Here is a 15,679-nt window from a genome sequence, read left to right on the forward strand (position 1 = left end):
GACTTACTCTATTACGCAACAGGATTTCAGTCATTATCAGAGGCATGTTGTGGAGTTTTATTTCTAAAAGCATATCTGTTCTACCTCCCCCAGATTATATTTTATTTTGATCTATTTATATATGTAGTTTGGCTACAGAAAATCTATGAATACTTACTTACTTACTTACTTACTTACTTACTTACTTACTTACTTACTTACTTACTTACTTACTTACTTACTTACTTACTTACTTACTTACTTACTTACTTACTTACTTACTTACTTACTATGTAGCCTTTCTAGCCATAAGGGACCCAAGGCAGCTCACAACAATTAAAATTATACCATGACAACAGTTTAAACTGCCATAGAACATTATATATTAAAACAGTTAAACAGTAGTCAGGATCAAAAACAATTTTGAAAACATAAAAAAATTAAAACTCTTTTTTAAAATAAATTTAATGTTCCTTTGACACATAATTTAAAAATCTGCCTGAAAAGGATGGTCTTGGCCTAATAATGGAAGGACAAGCGAGAGGGGCCCAACCTTTCCTCTCATGTCAGCACATTCTAAAGTCTGAGAGTAGCCACTGAGAAGGCTCTCTCTGATGTCCTCACCAAACAAATTTGGGAAGGTGGTAGAACTGAGACAAAGGCCTCCCCAGAAGATTTTAAGAGCTGAGAAGGCTCATATGGGGTGATGTGATTCCTCAAATAGCCTGGACCTAGGCCATATAGGCCTTTATAGGTAATAACTAGCACTTTGAACTGAGCCCAGGAACAGACTGGCATCCAGTGAAGCTGTTGTAATAAGGGAGTTACATAACCAGCACCAGCCAGCAGGCCGGCTGCAACATTTTGAACCAGCTGACGTTTCTTAACATTCTTCAAAGGCAGCTCGACATAGAGCATGCTGTAGTAATCCAGACAAGATGTAACATAGGCATGCATCACTATGGCCAGATCAGACATCTCCAGGAATTGGCACAGCTGGCACACCAGCTTTAACTGTGCAAAGGCATTCTTAGCCATGACAGACTTGTGCATCCAAGCTCAAAGTTGAGTCCAAGAGTATGTTCATGTTCTGAAACTGACTCTTCAGGGAGAATGTAGCCCTATCCAGTACAGGCTGAACCCTTGTCCCCTGATTTGCTTTGTGACTGACCAGGACCACCTCTATCTTGGCTGGATTAAGTTTCAATTTGTTAGGCCTTATCCAGTCCATTACTGACAACAGGCACTCATCTAGGCTTAGAACAACCTCCTTGGAATCAGATCAGAAGGACTGATATTGGGTGTCAGCAGCATACTGATGGCACTGAACCCCAAACATTGATCTACCTCTCCCAGCCATTTAATGTAGATGCTGAATAACATGAATGGAACTTAACCCTGGGGGACACCACAAACAGGATTTCCCCCAAGACCACTTTCTGAGCTAGGTCGTCCAGGAAGGATTGTAACTACTGTAAGACAGTACCTCCAAGACCCATCCCAGAAAGGTGCCCCCAAAGGATCCCATGACCAACAGTATTGAAAGCTGCTCAGAGGTCCAACAGAACCAACAGGGGCACTCTTCCCCTGCCTGGTTTCTGGCATAGGACATCCACCAAAGTGGCCAAAGCTGTCTCTGTTCTGTAACCAGGCCTGAAGCCAGACTGAAATTACAGTAATTTAGATAATCTGCTTCTTCCAGGAACCTCTGGAGCTGAGATGACACCACATGCTCCAAGACCTTGTCCAGAAATTGAATATTGGAGACTGGTTGATAATTATTCAATACAGTGGGATTTAAGGAGGTCTCTTTAGTTAAAGGTCTTACTACTGTCACATTTCAGCATTCTGGTAACTTGCTTTGTTGCAAGGAGGCATTCATCACTACCCTAACCCACTCAGCTGGCCCCCTCTGGCTCCTTTTTTTAAACCAGGAAGGGCAAGGGTCATGCACACATGTGTTGGCTTTCATCTCTCCAAAGACCTGTCCACATCAACAGGCTGCACCTACTGAAATGTATCCATTATAACAGGACAAGCAGGGGCCAAAGTTACATCAACAAGACATGCACCAACTACAGCATCTAAGTCAGAGTGGATCCAAACAACTTTCTCTACAAAGTGCTGTGCAAAATCTTTACAGCAGGCCATTGAGTTGTCAGCAGCCTTCTCTTGTGGCCAGCTGTGCAACAGGCCCATGATGGCCCAGAAAAGCTCTGCTGGATGGCTTTGTGTAGATGCAATGGTGGCAGAGAAGAATAGCTCCTTTTTTGCTGCCACCACTGTCCCAAGAGTAGCTTTCCAATGGCCTCTAGCCCATGTTCAATCGGATCCACGCCAAGTTTTCCACCATCATCACTCTTAACATCCTGTCTTTAGACACACATATTGTACACTCTGGCTTGTTATGGAGACATGTATTTTTTGCTAGTTCCGTGTATGTTTTCTTGAGTCATATTGCCAGTATTAAGACTTTGCCATAACATGGTCATTTGGAAGGGTGCAGCAGCTGTTGTTGTTAACAACTCAGAAGGAAACTGCCCCCCTTGTCTCCTCAGCCACAAGCATCTCACTGATTTCAGAGGCTTGGAATGTTGTAGCATTTTTATTTTGGATTATTATATGTAAAAAGAGAAGGCCGGTGGCTTGACTTCTTTTATTTCCATTATTCTGAGGTTTAATCACACACAGAGCAGCAGGAAAGGGTGATGATGAGCTAAGACAGCAGTCCCTGAGGTGATATAAAATGGGTGGTTCACATCAGCCCCAGAGATGTGCAAAACAAATGGCAAATTTGTTGACCTAATCCCACTTGCAGTTGTAGGCTGAAAATTCTCCCTAGTTTCAGGCATATGCCCAGAAAAGCCTTTGGAACTCAAAATCCCTATTGCTGCAGTTGATTCCATGTCTGGAGTGAATTACTTTCCCTGACAAAACAAAGTAACAGCAACTGTATTGATTTCAGGAAAGGACAGATTCTGCCATTAATTTCAGGAAAGGATGTGCCATCATCACCCTTCACAATGAAGGGTATGATGCTGATGATGATTATCACACACTTCAGATACCGTACCCTGACTCATGGCTTTCAAGAGGACGGATTCAAGAATTACTGCTCCGCAGCTCTCGGCTTTTCTCCCACACAAAACGTAGGTTGGCTTCTAATTACAGATTCTTCTACATGAGACCTTTAGTTTGGACTTGCTATGCTCTGTTCATTCACTTTTGAGGGGGGCTTCCACATAAAGATTTCATCCAATCACTATCATCTTGTCATTTTCCATAAGTTATTCATTCAAAGTTCAGACAGAGATCAGAAAAATGGAAAACTCACATGTTGCCCATAAGCATGACTCTTCTTCCTTTTCTAAAGGGATAGGGGATTAATGTAGGAAATAACGTATCAGAAAAGTCAACACCTCCCAGCACAGCATGTACTCATTACAGGGTGGTCCTGCTGCCTGAGCAGCAGCTCCTGTTGTTAACAACTCAGAGTTCTGCCCTCTCCCTACTCATGGGGGTGGGAAATACTCTTCCACGTATGCACCTATAGAACCACAGGTATCCATATTGCATGCCCAGAGCTGTATACAACACAGAACCATACCATCTTGTCCTTTCCCACACTGTGCATAGTATGCATTGTAATGTGCATGTCCATGCATACACATGCACACACGCGCACACACAACATGGTGCACCAAATGGGTGAGCAAACCATTCGTCATCGCAGGAGGAGGAGGCAGCAGCCACACCTCCACACTTTCCCTTTGTCATGGGTTAAAGAACTGGAGCTGGGGATTGGCTAGAGGGAAGAAGCTGGAGCTGGTGGCCGCAGACACACCCTTGCAGGCCACCAGAGGAGGCACAGAAGAAGGAGCAAGCCACAGCAAAAGTAGTTTCCCACCTTTCTTCTTTCCGATAGATTTTAAGACCGTTTTTGAAAAAATGGCACTGACAATTGTATTGGCCATCCTCCCAGGACCTTGGCACTGTAAACCCCTCAGGCATCATTGAAACACTCAGTTCCACACAGGGCCAGCTTCTGGAGGTATTTGGTTGGGTGCTGGGTCTTTCTTCTGTGTCTGGCATTGTGCAGGTGTGCCTTGACCACTACCAGCACCAGGTTCCTCCCAGCTGGCATCCCTGTCCTTACTCCCTGGAGTCCTATAGTGAAGGAAAGATTCTGAAGAACTGAGCATTTTAGAAATAGTCCAGACCTGCCAGGTATATTGACTTGCCTTGTCCTCATACACACTAGTGCTATTGGAGGTATAACATTCACCATCTCAGAACTGTTTTCTATAGACAGGCATTTTATATAATTGGTATAGATACCTTTTTAAAAAGAGCCAATTTGCCATGATTGTTTTTTCTGTTAATGCTATGGATGACAAACTAGCACAATTTTTTTTACTGACAATAATAATATTGATTAGCAGCTTTACTGATCTTTACTGGCAGGTTGATATATTTCTATTTATTATTTTCTTGGGGCTTTTTATAGGGCACTTTCATTTTTGTAACTCACTACAAGACCCTTTGTAACAGAAAGGTGATGAATAAATTTATAAAATGAAGAACCCTAATAGAACTAAAGGCAGAGCCTTGCCCACCACCTGTTTAAATCATCATATAATATGCAAAAAGCTTTGCCCTTCTTTTATAGAAGAGGCCATAACTTGCTGTATATGAATGGTTCTCAACTTTTGGAGCTCAAGTGCTTGTTTTATTACATGACCCAATAAAATAGCTATAGTGAAGTGATGACTCTGCCTTCTCACCCTTTCCTTTCTCCTTTTCCCCCACGTGATTATGACACAACCTTCCATTAATTGCTTTACGTTACATTATGTATAACTTGCCATCCATAGACTTTGGTTCAAAACAAGTAGCTTAGGTTTCTGAAGCTGCAGTCCTGAAAGATATGGAAAACAAGGTCCACTGAAACAGTAAATGTGGTTAGGACCGGTCTTCAGAAGTAAATTGCTTTACTCAGGATCGTTTTACTCAGGATTTTAAAGATGTGCTTTATATGATTTTCCAATGTTCTAAGTGCCCACACCCCTACTCCCTATATACTGAGGCCAGTATCCTTTAAAAAAACACTAGGCAGTTATTATATAGGTTTACACATAGAATTTAACATAAAAACATAATACGAAGCTGAATTTTCCTACAGCATAATTAACTTTATACACTTAAAATAAAAACTAATTTTTAAGATTTCAGGGTTCTCTTCCTTTCTTCTCTCTATGGCTTCACTGAGTGTATTACATTGAGTGTACTACAATGCACTTGCCAGAAAAAAGAAAACCCATGAGCCGGAAGAATTCACTATAATGTCACAGGTCCCCTCAATTTCTGTTCACTAACTAGTGAGATGAAAGTTTTCTGCTCTTGTTCAGATGAACATTATTTATATGATGCTACATGATACACAGTTGAGGTTATAAAAGTTTTGGCAATCGTGCACCCTAGGTCAGCTTACGTTTGCTGCAATTAATGAATTTAGGTAAGGAAAGAAGGGAGTAGTCTCTACTCTGTTCCATGATGGCAAACTGTACAAGTTAGTTATGTGTCAAGTCGGAACTGAGTTATAGTGAGTAGCAGAGTGATCCTGCTTTCAAGGTAGGTGAGATATTTAAAAAGTGGTTTTCCCCAGTTCCAGTCCTCCAGGGAGCTTCCATGGCTGGATGGGGATTCGAACCCTGGTCTCACAGGTCTCATAAATCCATGACTGCTGTAGAAGATGAATATATAAGTCAGGAAAAGGCTGAAATGATTCTTTTGCATCTAACCTTACCTCTGGGTAAGGCTGACGATCAAACCCAGAGGAAATTTTTGTATTCTCCATTTGTACAGCAAAGGTCATTAGACGGCTGGTGTCTAAATTCTTTCCCTACATTTCCTTACTTTCTAATGGTGCTGAAAAATATTAAATATTGGTAAATATTGATCAAATGTACACCTTGCTGTTTCACCAGAAAAATACTTCGGGGCAAGTACTTTGTGAGACATATATTTGTGAGGGGTGTTGGCAGTCTCTCTCTCTCTCTCTCTCTCTCTGTAAGAAATGTAGTCATTCTCAGGCCAATTATGCTGGAACTACATTGGGGTAAGCATAAGTAGATCACAGATTCAGTATAATGCATCAAATTCTTACGCATGCATTCTTGGAATTGCACTGAGGTCAGCTAGCTCCTTATAGGACTACAACTTTAGTGACAGATGCTATATCCCTTCCTTGTCATCTGCAATCACCTTAACTGTAAAGGTAAAGGCACACCTTAGTGGATAGCCATTTCCTGCTCCTTTTCTTTGGTTGGACATTACTGCATTTGGTAGTAGTGATTTCCAGAATCTAGTTGAACTCTATACTGGACAAAGTTGCTCTTTTTTAATTACTTCATAAATGTCATGTGTTAATTTCATCTGATGGCTCTGGTTCTAGTTCAGGTAGATGAAAGCATGTATTGTAGTAAAGCATGCCTTGCTTCTTTCTCTACTACTATCAAATGTTTATGGCTTTACAGAGCTCTAGCATATTATTTTCATAATATTTTCCCCTATATGTTCAGATTTTTCTTATATAAAATCCAGGTCCTTCATAATTGTTCTTGCTTTCCACTATTTTCCCCTTCTGCCTGAATGCAGTTATCCCCAAGAACTAGCAGTAATAATACACCCCTACACTCATCTTCACACAATCCACTCAGCAAGTACTGTGCTATATTTAAAATGAAGGAGGTGATCTAGATTTGGTTAAACCCAATGGCCCAAGTGTTCCTTCTCAATGAAAATCCAGCTTTGTCAGGGCGCTTTCACAAGTGACTCTAAAGCTGCACTCCTAAATGATCTTGTTTGTGAGGGAACGTGACTCGGTGGATTTCCCATCAGAGGACCCAGGCTTGGGTGGAAACACTTCTCAGCCTCGACTGCCTTTTCACACTAGTTATCAAAAGGCACCTCTGAGCTGCGCTGGGGATTCTCGGGCAGGGCGAGGATGTGGTTCGTGCAGAGTTGCAAACGGGTGAGAAATCAAATGTAACTTGTAACCAGTGTAGGTCTTCCTTCACGAGAACCTCACAGCTTTTCTCTGTTCTCCAGGCGGACACCGTTAGGCGAAGGCACAATGCAGGGCGTATAAAGCGCCGGCATCTTCTTTCCCCCACGTAGGGTTTCCCCTTGGCCTGACCGATCTGTTCCAGCCTCCCTTCTTAAAACACCTCTCTCCCGTCCGCGTAGGAGAAGCCCCTTTGGAGCGGAAGGGAAGACGGGGGGGGGGGGCAGGAAGAGCGACCCCCCGACTTCCATAAGCCTTCCTTGGGAAACCGGCCTCGGTCCCAGGCCGGCGGCACTGTGCCGAAGTTCCCAGCCCTGCTCAGCTTGAGCGGCGGCAACCAGCCGGATGCCAAGCGGAGCCCCCCCCCCCCCAGCGGCCCCCTTTCTCCGCTCCTGGGCAAACAAACTTCATCAGGCGGGGCTCCTTGGCGTGGGGGGGCTCGTCCCTGAGCAGCTGTGCGTCCCAGCTGTGGACTCCATTTCCCAGGCTTCCTCCCTGCCCTAATGTATTCCGTTCTCAGGCCGGCTCGGTGCCTCTGCCTCGCCGATCGCGCGTGTGTGTGTATGTGTGTGTGTGCGCCTGTGAGTGAGTGTGTGTGTGTTCGAGAGCGAGCGGGTGTGTGGGTGAGCGAGCGAGCGAGCGAGCGAGCAGCTAGGAGTCCCTGGGAGAGTGGAGGCTCATTCCCTGATTAGAGGCAGGTTCGAGCGGCCGCGCTGCGCCTCCTCGGGTTCCCCACCGCCGTGCCAGGCTCTCGCTCACTCCCATGCTGGCCGAAAGCGCCTGCCTACACGCGCCGGGGTTATTAGCACGTCCGGCTCCGGTCCCCACGCCCCGTCTCCGGCTCTCGCTTTCCCCAGCCTGAAGCCCACGGGGGACGCCACCTCCCGACCCGCGGCATTTCTACGGTGAGTAGCGCCGGATCCCAGGGGTGCCTCTTTTAAAAGCCAGGGGTGCTGCGTTTGGGGTTGGGTGCCCGTGTCTGCAAGCGCGCGTGTTGATCTAACTTTCCAGGAAGGGATCGCCGGCTGTTTTGATTCCGCTCCAGGTCCCGCTACTTTAAAAACACACACATATACACAAAACAACAACAACAACCCGAACTTCCCCGGCAAAAGCAGCGCGGATGCTTCGGAAAGTCAAACTTCGCAAGTTTGGCTCTCCGTTTCTCAGAGCGCGCCGCTCCCCAGTGCAAAGTTCTAACGGAGGCAGATGCTTATCGGGGTCCGGGGGTGGGGATATTGGCTGTGTGTGTGTGTGTGTGTGTGTGTGTGTGTGTGTGTGTTTTCTGTGTGTGAATATTAATGAGTATGCATTTAAAAATGAAATCGATCGGGTGGCCCCCTCCCCCTTGAAGAGGAGCCCTGATCCCGGGACACTTCTCCTTCTGCGTTTGCTGTTTGTTTTCCTACGGAGGGGAGGTCGGAAACAGCTCGGGCGGAGACGGGGAGGGGGTGGCATCAGGTGCGGGGGGAGAGGGAGAGAAGCCTTGCAAAACACAAAAACTGCGTGTTTCCAATTAACAAGAACAACACTTAGAAATTAAAAGTCTGTATGGCGGGAGGGGGGTGTTGTATAATCCATGTGGCAGCCACGGAGGTACTTCCCGGCTTTCTATCCCAGCGCCTCTTGCACCATCAACGCAATTTCCCTAAACAAATCCAAAGCGGGGGCGGGCGGGGGCACTTTGTGGAACGAAACAAACAAACCAACCAGTTCATTTTCCACGTAGTTGAAACAACACGTGTATTATTTTTGCGCAAAACTCAGCCATCGCTTGAAATTCGTGATTTCCCCAGCGCTCTGAGCGACCTTCCCGTGCAGCCGCCATCGGGGCCCCCTCTCCCCAAAGCCTGGAAGCTTTCGCTTTTCCTACATACAGATCGGGCGCGCGTGTGAACTTTGATTATTCGAAATTACGCGATCGTAAGGGCGCAGTACTTTGCGCCTGTTCGGCTTCCAGTCCATTCCCCTTCGGGCGCTGGTTGCGAAGGTGTAAGATGTCCAGTTTTGGCGGAACCGTGGAAGTTGAGACAAAAAGCTCTCCTCTTCGCCTGCGTGGTCTGGGAGATGAAAAATCTTGCGCGCCGGCATGTTTGGAATTATTCCTGCCGGGAATAGCAAAGCCCCCGTTGCGCCTGTTAGGGTCAGCCGCCGGTGTAGCCAGCGAACAGCCCAGCCGGGTTGGGAACCCGCGGCCGGAGGAAGGAGCAGGAAATGGGATCTGCATGTTTACCCGGCTTCCTTTAGCTAAACTTTCTGCTGCACCTTTTCAGCCCAGGAGCCAAGAAACGGTGAGCTTTTGAAATAAAACAACCGCAGCCGCTACAGCCGGACTGGAAAATCCGGACAGAGGTGGCAGGAAGAGGAAATAACTCCTCACCATCTCGAATGCATCGAAATAGATTTTTAAAATACACACGCATCTCTGCTCCGGGACAATGCCATTATTCGGCAGTGTCCTGTTCAGTAGTTTGCATGGATTCCTTTCGCCTTCCAGGCAGGAAATGTGCAGGGAAGGGATTGTTGCAATAAAATTCGAGCAGCTCGAGTCATCCGCGCGTTGGATGAGCTTTGTTCGCTGTTTTTTTTAAAAAAAGAAAACGAGCCCTGAACGGGGCTCCACAAAGAGAGAAGGAGGCGGGCATCCTCCCTCTGCCCCCACCGGCACATATTTCCTGGAAGGAGCAAATATCTCGTTTTCTTTCTAAACCTCTGAGCTGGTTTCGCACTTAATTTTCGTCGGTACCAAACTCTTGGAGGTTTTTTTCCCCGCCCTAAGGGACCAAGCGGGACAGGGCGGACACACGGCAGGGAATTACTTTCCTTATCCTGTACTTTCCAAATGCCCTGCTGAGATTTCCTTCTCCCACTTGTTTGTTATATTTACTACTGTGGGGAGAAGGCTGGGATCTTCTCCCCCACGTCTCCGTTTGCTTCCCTCGAAAGGGTGTTTATATATGTATATATATAAACACCCTTTCGAGTGAACCCTTCGGACGTTTTTTATTTTTGCTCAGTTTAGAAACCCAGAAAAGACAAACACCTGTTTTGATTTCCAACTGCAGAGAGCAAGTGCGGGTTTATTATTTTCCTCCCGTTAAATTAAATCCGGGTTTGCTTTCTGCTTTGTAGGGAGTCGGAAGAGTTTGTCGGGATAAACATTTAAGGTCCAAAGCTGCTGTGAATGTTTTATTATTATTATTCCGAGAACAGGAAAACAAAGTCGGAATAGTTGAGCTTTCTTATTTTTTTCCCCCATTCAAATCTGACCATTTCATGCCGGTTGAGGGGCCCTTCGCGCAAGTGGGGCGGGACGGAAGGCTCCTGGCAGGCGAGAGGATCAGGGGCGGGTGGCTTTTTGCCGTCTGCGCATCTTTTGTGGGCTTCGACTTCTGCGAGCGGTTTTTGAAAAGTTGGGAAAAGATGGGTCTTTTCCTTTGTGGAAGCCTATGTGCACGTGAGCATTTCCATTCTTCCTCTGGATCACCCTCTGCCCCAGGTCCCCGTGGTTTAATTCCGATTTGCCCTTTTTTTTAATCCTTCGGGGTGGGGGATTCAGGTAGAAAGGGAGCGAGCCAACGCGGCTTTCTTTGTTTTCTTACGAAGGGGCCCAATCCACCATCCCACGCTTGCAAAGAGATCTTCATATTTTCTGAAGTCACACTCTGTGGTCCCGAAACCGCACCGCTCTTCCACCGCCTCTGCTCGCTCCCGCATTCTCTTGCAGTCCGCTTTGCACAGCCACAACTCCTAACAACAACACATCCTTGATACTTAGCTGCAGCAAATGAAAACCTATAGAGTTTCTCAGCTTGGCATTGGGCTCTCTCCTCCTGCTTCTTCTCTTCGATCTTGCATTTGTTTAAATTCATTAGGAGGAAATCCCTTTTCGTTCAAAATACATAATCCACTTGAATACTTTAATCTCCAACAGCTGGGATGGTTTTGTTTTATAGTGTCAGGATTTCCTAACCTGGAATATACTTCTAAATTCCTGTTTCTAATATTATGTGATCACAAAACAACAAGGGATCTAACCTGAGACATCCAGCCTCTTTTCTCACTCTCCTACAAAACAAAACAAAACAAAAACAAAACAAAACAAAAACAAAACAATAAAGGGTTTCCTTAGTTTAAAAATTTTCCCCTCTCTCTATGCAAACACGATGTTATTTTTTCTTCCATTTTAATTTCTGACATTTGGAAGTAATAGAGGTAAGACCACAGAAATGCAACCTGTTTTGGTCAACTGGGTTAGGTCTTGTATTTTATTAAAATAAGCAGAAAAGTACTTTACACAAGGTACTTTTACAATGTTTAGGGATTAATTACTTCTATACTTCAAGATGTATTTTGTGCTAATTAATAAGTCATCACCTGAAGCTTGGGACGAGTTCTGTTTTATCCACTATCATGTCATGGCCGGGAAAATGGATGGTCATTTTTGAATAACGTTAGCCCGGTTTTCTTTTTAGAATATTACTTTCTTAGGTAGCTAAATGTAGCATTATAATAATAAATAGAGAACTCAAAAGTTAAGTTAGGTATCACACTCAGCTCTCCTTCTATGATGTAAATTTCCTTGTTATGGATCAAGGCTAAACCTTTTCATCCAGATTGTCTGAGTCTCTTACTTCACTTGGCATTTAAGTAAAATGCATAAATGAGAGGTAGCTTTAAAATGAATATTTTTTTCTCCATAAAGTGGAGTGGCAATTTGGAAGATATTAGTAATTAGAATATGTTTTGGGTATGTGTACATTCATCTAATCTGGATACCCAGTGGACAGTTTATGTAGCTTCATAGATTTATCTCCACCCCCTTGGCCTCCTCTACTCCTTGTTTAGTTAATTTAACAAAGACTTTTTGCAATCTGTTTGGAGTTTGTCTGATGCCATGGAAAAGTATCTGCTGATTTATTTGGTTGCTTTTCGATTTCTGTCGCTAGACCGTCTTTTCTCTTCCTTTCAGCGAGGATGTCAGCTGTTATTACTTCCTATTGATCCCTTTGCAAAGTGAGAAGTGAACTAAAATTAATGTCAATTCCACTGCTTGGATCAATAGCTGGAGTTATTTTAATCTGGATTTGCACAGGGCGCTAAATTAAAAAAAATCAGCATAGAGGCAGAAAAGTAACAGTTACTTACTCTGGCTGTGCCTGCTCCCTTTCCAGTTACCCAAATGTTTCATCAGGCTGCTTATCCTGCAATCCATATTTTTTTAATTAAGCAGGTCAGTTGGTTTTCTTATTTTGGGTTCCATATTTAAAAACCAATGACATTCTGACATTGGGAGTGTATTAACTATAGATTTTCATAATGACTGGTCTTGCCGCAACGTCATCTATACATGTTCCTAATGATGGTGGTGATAGGGAATAATAGTGTGGGATGATAATAGTAGCGGAAGAAGGAAAGAGAGAAGGTGAACATGAAAAAGCAGAAGTTTTTTTAAAAATAAACTTGGCATGGTGCATTATTGTAATCTGTTGATTTATTTGCTGTGTAATGAACTTTGCGAAAGAATAAGGCAGTTGGAATGATTCACACTATCCTACAAGGAATGTCAAGTGTAGTTTCCAGATTACTAATTTATGAAATACATTTAATGTAATGAGGTGACAGTGCAAGTAAAAAATAGAAAAGCAGGCATAGAAGCATTAGTAGCAAATTCTCAGCCCTCCCCTCATTTAAAACCTAGAGACAATGCTTTACCATCAGCCCACAGGTCACTTTGGCTATTAATAGTGTATTTACCTGGCTGAGTAAGTTTCTGCTTTTAAAGTCAAGCGAAAATAAATATCCAGATTTCTCACCCCTCCTTCACTAGTCATTGCCTTTTTGATTTTATATTTGTTTTCTTGTTTTCTTTGGTAATCAGTTATGCAAAAAGCAGCAAGAGATGATTGCCCCAAAGAATGCTCACCAGGCTTCCCTGGGCATCTTTCTGTTTATGGCTAGAACTTGACATAAGTTCATTTAAAAATTGGAAGAAACTAAACAATGTTAATGTAAAACATCTAATCTGGTAATTCAGCACGGATTTGTATTGGAAAGGAAGCCAGATGAGGAAGAGGTGAGATGATGCCCACTCATCGTTGCACTTAATAACAATCACTGAACATCTGGGTACAGGATGAGAGAAAAGGAAATGTTATTGCTGGACTGCATGAAAGGCGCAGCCAAGATTCCATAGAGTTTGTTAACCTAGGCTTGCTCATTCACAGAATACAAAAGCCACTCCATTAGAAAAGAGACTCTTTCAGTAAGTTTTATTTGCTATGTCTGACCTTCTGGAACTAACAGGCACATTTTGTAGCAGCTTTTTTATTATATGATTTTTTGTGGCCTTTTAAGTGCCACAAAGCTAGTATATTGTTTTAAAGTAACAATCCTCATATATTAAAGTACACGGTGGCATTCTCTATGAATGGCTATAGAAGTTTATACACAGAAAGCATTTTAGGTTGGTTATGAAGAACAGGTTGAATGAATTCTCGTTTTAACTCTAGAAAGGGCTAGAAGGAAAGTTTAGTTTATTATTTATACATAAAGGTATACATATATATTATATAGGATTTTTGTTTTGTCAATGCTAACTTCTCAATTTTTAAGGCACTTCAAAGAAAAAAAAATAAGCTTTGAAATTTCATTTTGAAAATCTTTAAATATTAATGACACATCCATGACAATTTACAAACCTACTTAAGAATGAGCCGATTAGGAGGAAATATAGTGATCCATTTCGTGGTATTCTCAGCCTAAAAAGCAGATGCTTATGAAAAATCAGATGGCACAGGCACTAATTCTGAATTTAAATATCGTCAGAGTCACCAAACACTTTATGGATGAAGCTATTGTTGTTTTCCTTAAAAGGGAGGGGAGAATGTAAGAATAAAGAGTGTTTGCCATGAATGTAAAATCCATAATGGGTACCTATCTGCACAAGTACTGTAAATGTGTACACATGTTTCTGTAACAGAAAACAGACACACCATCCACATTGTTTATGCATTCACAGATTCTGTAAATACATGTACCTGTGTTCATTTGTAAGGTGTGAATAATTGATGCATTATTTGTTCTACTGGTAAATTCATTTCTCTGTTGCAAGCCTGTAAAGTTACCACCCAAAGTTTTCACTGTTACATGATATTTTTTCCTTGTGATATAGTGCTTTTCTCTGGTAGGAGTCAGGTAATTTGCTTTTCATTTGCTCATCCGGTACAATTATTGGTATATATACGGTAGCTCTTTGTCAGAATCTGATATACTTCTTCAGAGCTCTTTAGTCCCTTCCACCCAGATCTGAAAATGCTTTGGTGCCTTTGCCTTCTGCATCATGAAACGTAAGCCTTTTGGGAGCAGAAGGAGAGAAAAGTGAGCCCAGAGCATATTGCACTGTTTGTGCAAGAGAATGTTGTTTGTTTTTTCTATCTCTGGGGGTCTTCTCTGGAATTTTAAGCTTGGTGCTAGAGTTGTGACTTGAGCATAGGAGATAGACTCGTGCAGCCACACCCTTAGAGGGAGTCAGAGACCCTTCCAGATCCTTGTGAACTTGCCTTTTGTTCTGGATCTGGCTTGAACAGTTTTCTTGCTACATTGAGGAGAGAGAACTGCCCCAAACTGACTGACCCAGTTTGTTTGTTTTCCCTTGCTTCCCCCTCTTATTTCCCCCCACAGCTTCTGGATGGCGACGAGGCCCCAGTAACATCCTCCAGCTCCACACCCAGACATTGCTTTGTTTTTCATCCAGGGAAAACCATTTCCCTTGCGGCCCTGTCGAGGAAAGAGACTCCGATGGACTTACACCGAGCAGCCTTCAAGATGGAAAACTCCTCCTACCTTCCCAATCCTCTGGCATCTCCAGCCCTGATGGTTCTCGCTTCCACTGCTGAAGCCAGCCGTGACGCTTCCATCCCCTGCCAGCAGCCAAGGCCCTTCGGTGTCCCTGTGTCGGTGGACAAGGACGTTCACATCCCATTCACCAATGGTTCCTATACGTTTGCCTCCATGTATCACCGGCAAGGTGGAGTGCCAGGAGCCTTCACCAACCGTGATTTCCCACCTTCTTTGCTGCACCTGCACCCCCAGTTTGCTCCCCCCAATCTGGACTGCACCCCAATCAGCATGCTGAACCACAGTGGGGTTGGGGCCTTCCGTCCCTTTGCCTCCACTGAGGACAGGGAGAGTTACCAGTCAGCTTTTACACCTGCCAAGCGTCTGAAGAACTGCCATGATACTGACTCTCCCCACCTTCGCTTCTCAGATGCTGATGGCAAGGAGTATGAGTTTGGTGCTCAGCTCCCTTCTGGCTCTCCCAGCTCCCTCAAAGTTGATGACACAGGGAAAAAGATCTTTGCCGTCTCTGGCCTCATTTCAGACCGGGAGACCTCATCCAGCCCTGAGGACCGAAATGATAGATGTAAGTACCTCAACTTTGCTTAGCTGGGCCATAGAAATATACTCAACAGGTGTGGTCTATAATGTTAGGAGGTGTGAAAAAGACACATAATATGTGTGGTCCTATTTTTCCTTAGGAGGTTGTTGATTGGAGAAAAAGGTGGATTGAGGGGGATCTGTGCATCAGTAGTGTCCTTTTTATTGTAAATAAGTATGATGAACACAGAAAAA

General features: G+C 43.9%; 1 protein-coding gene across 10 annotated transcripts in view; it reads left to right on the top strand.

The window, feature by feature from the left end:
* The first annotated feature begins 7,716 nt into the window (after positions 1–7,716).
* Positions 7,717–15,679, top strand: part of RNF220 (ring finger protein 220) — a 362,501-nt gene continuing 354,538 nt past the window's right edge. For all 10 annotated transcript variants that reach the window (XR_012086369.2, XM_020783272.3, XM_072997529.2 and 7 more), the window contains exons 1-2: positions 7,717–7,950; positions 14,729–15,470. Coding sequence is in view for 9 of the 10 variants with exons in the window: in XM_020783272.3 (XP_020638931.1) it covers positions 14,846–15,470 (625 nt within the window). In the remaining variant the exon portion in view is untranslated. The remainder of the gene's footprint in view (positions 7,951–14,728; positions 15,471–15,679) is intronic.

This window comes from Pogona vitticeps, chromosome 4, assembly GCF_051106095.1.
Source record: "Pogona vitticeps strain Pit_001003342236 chromosome 4, PviZW2.1, whole genome shotgun sequence".
NCBI lineage: Eukaryota > Metazoa > Chordata > Lepidosauria > Squamata > Agamidae > Pogona > Pogona vitticeps.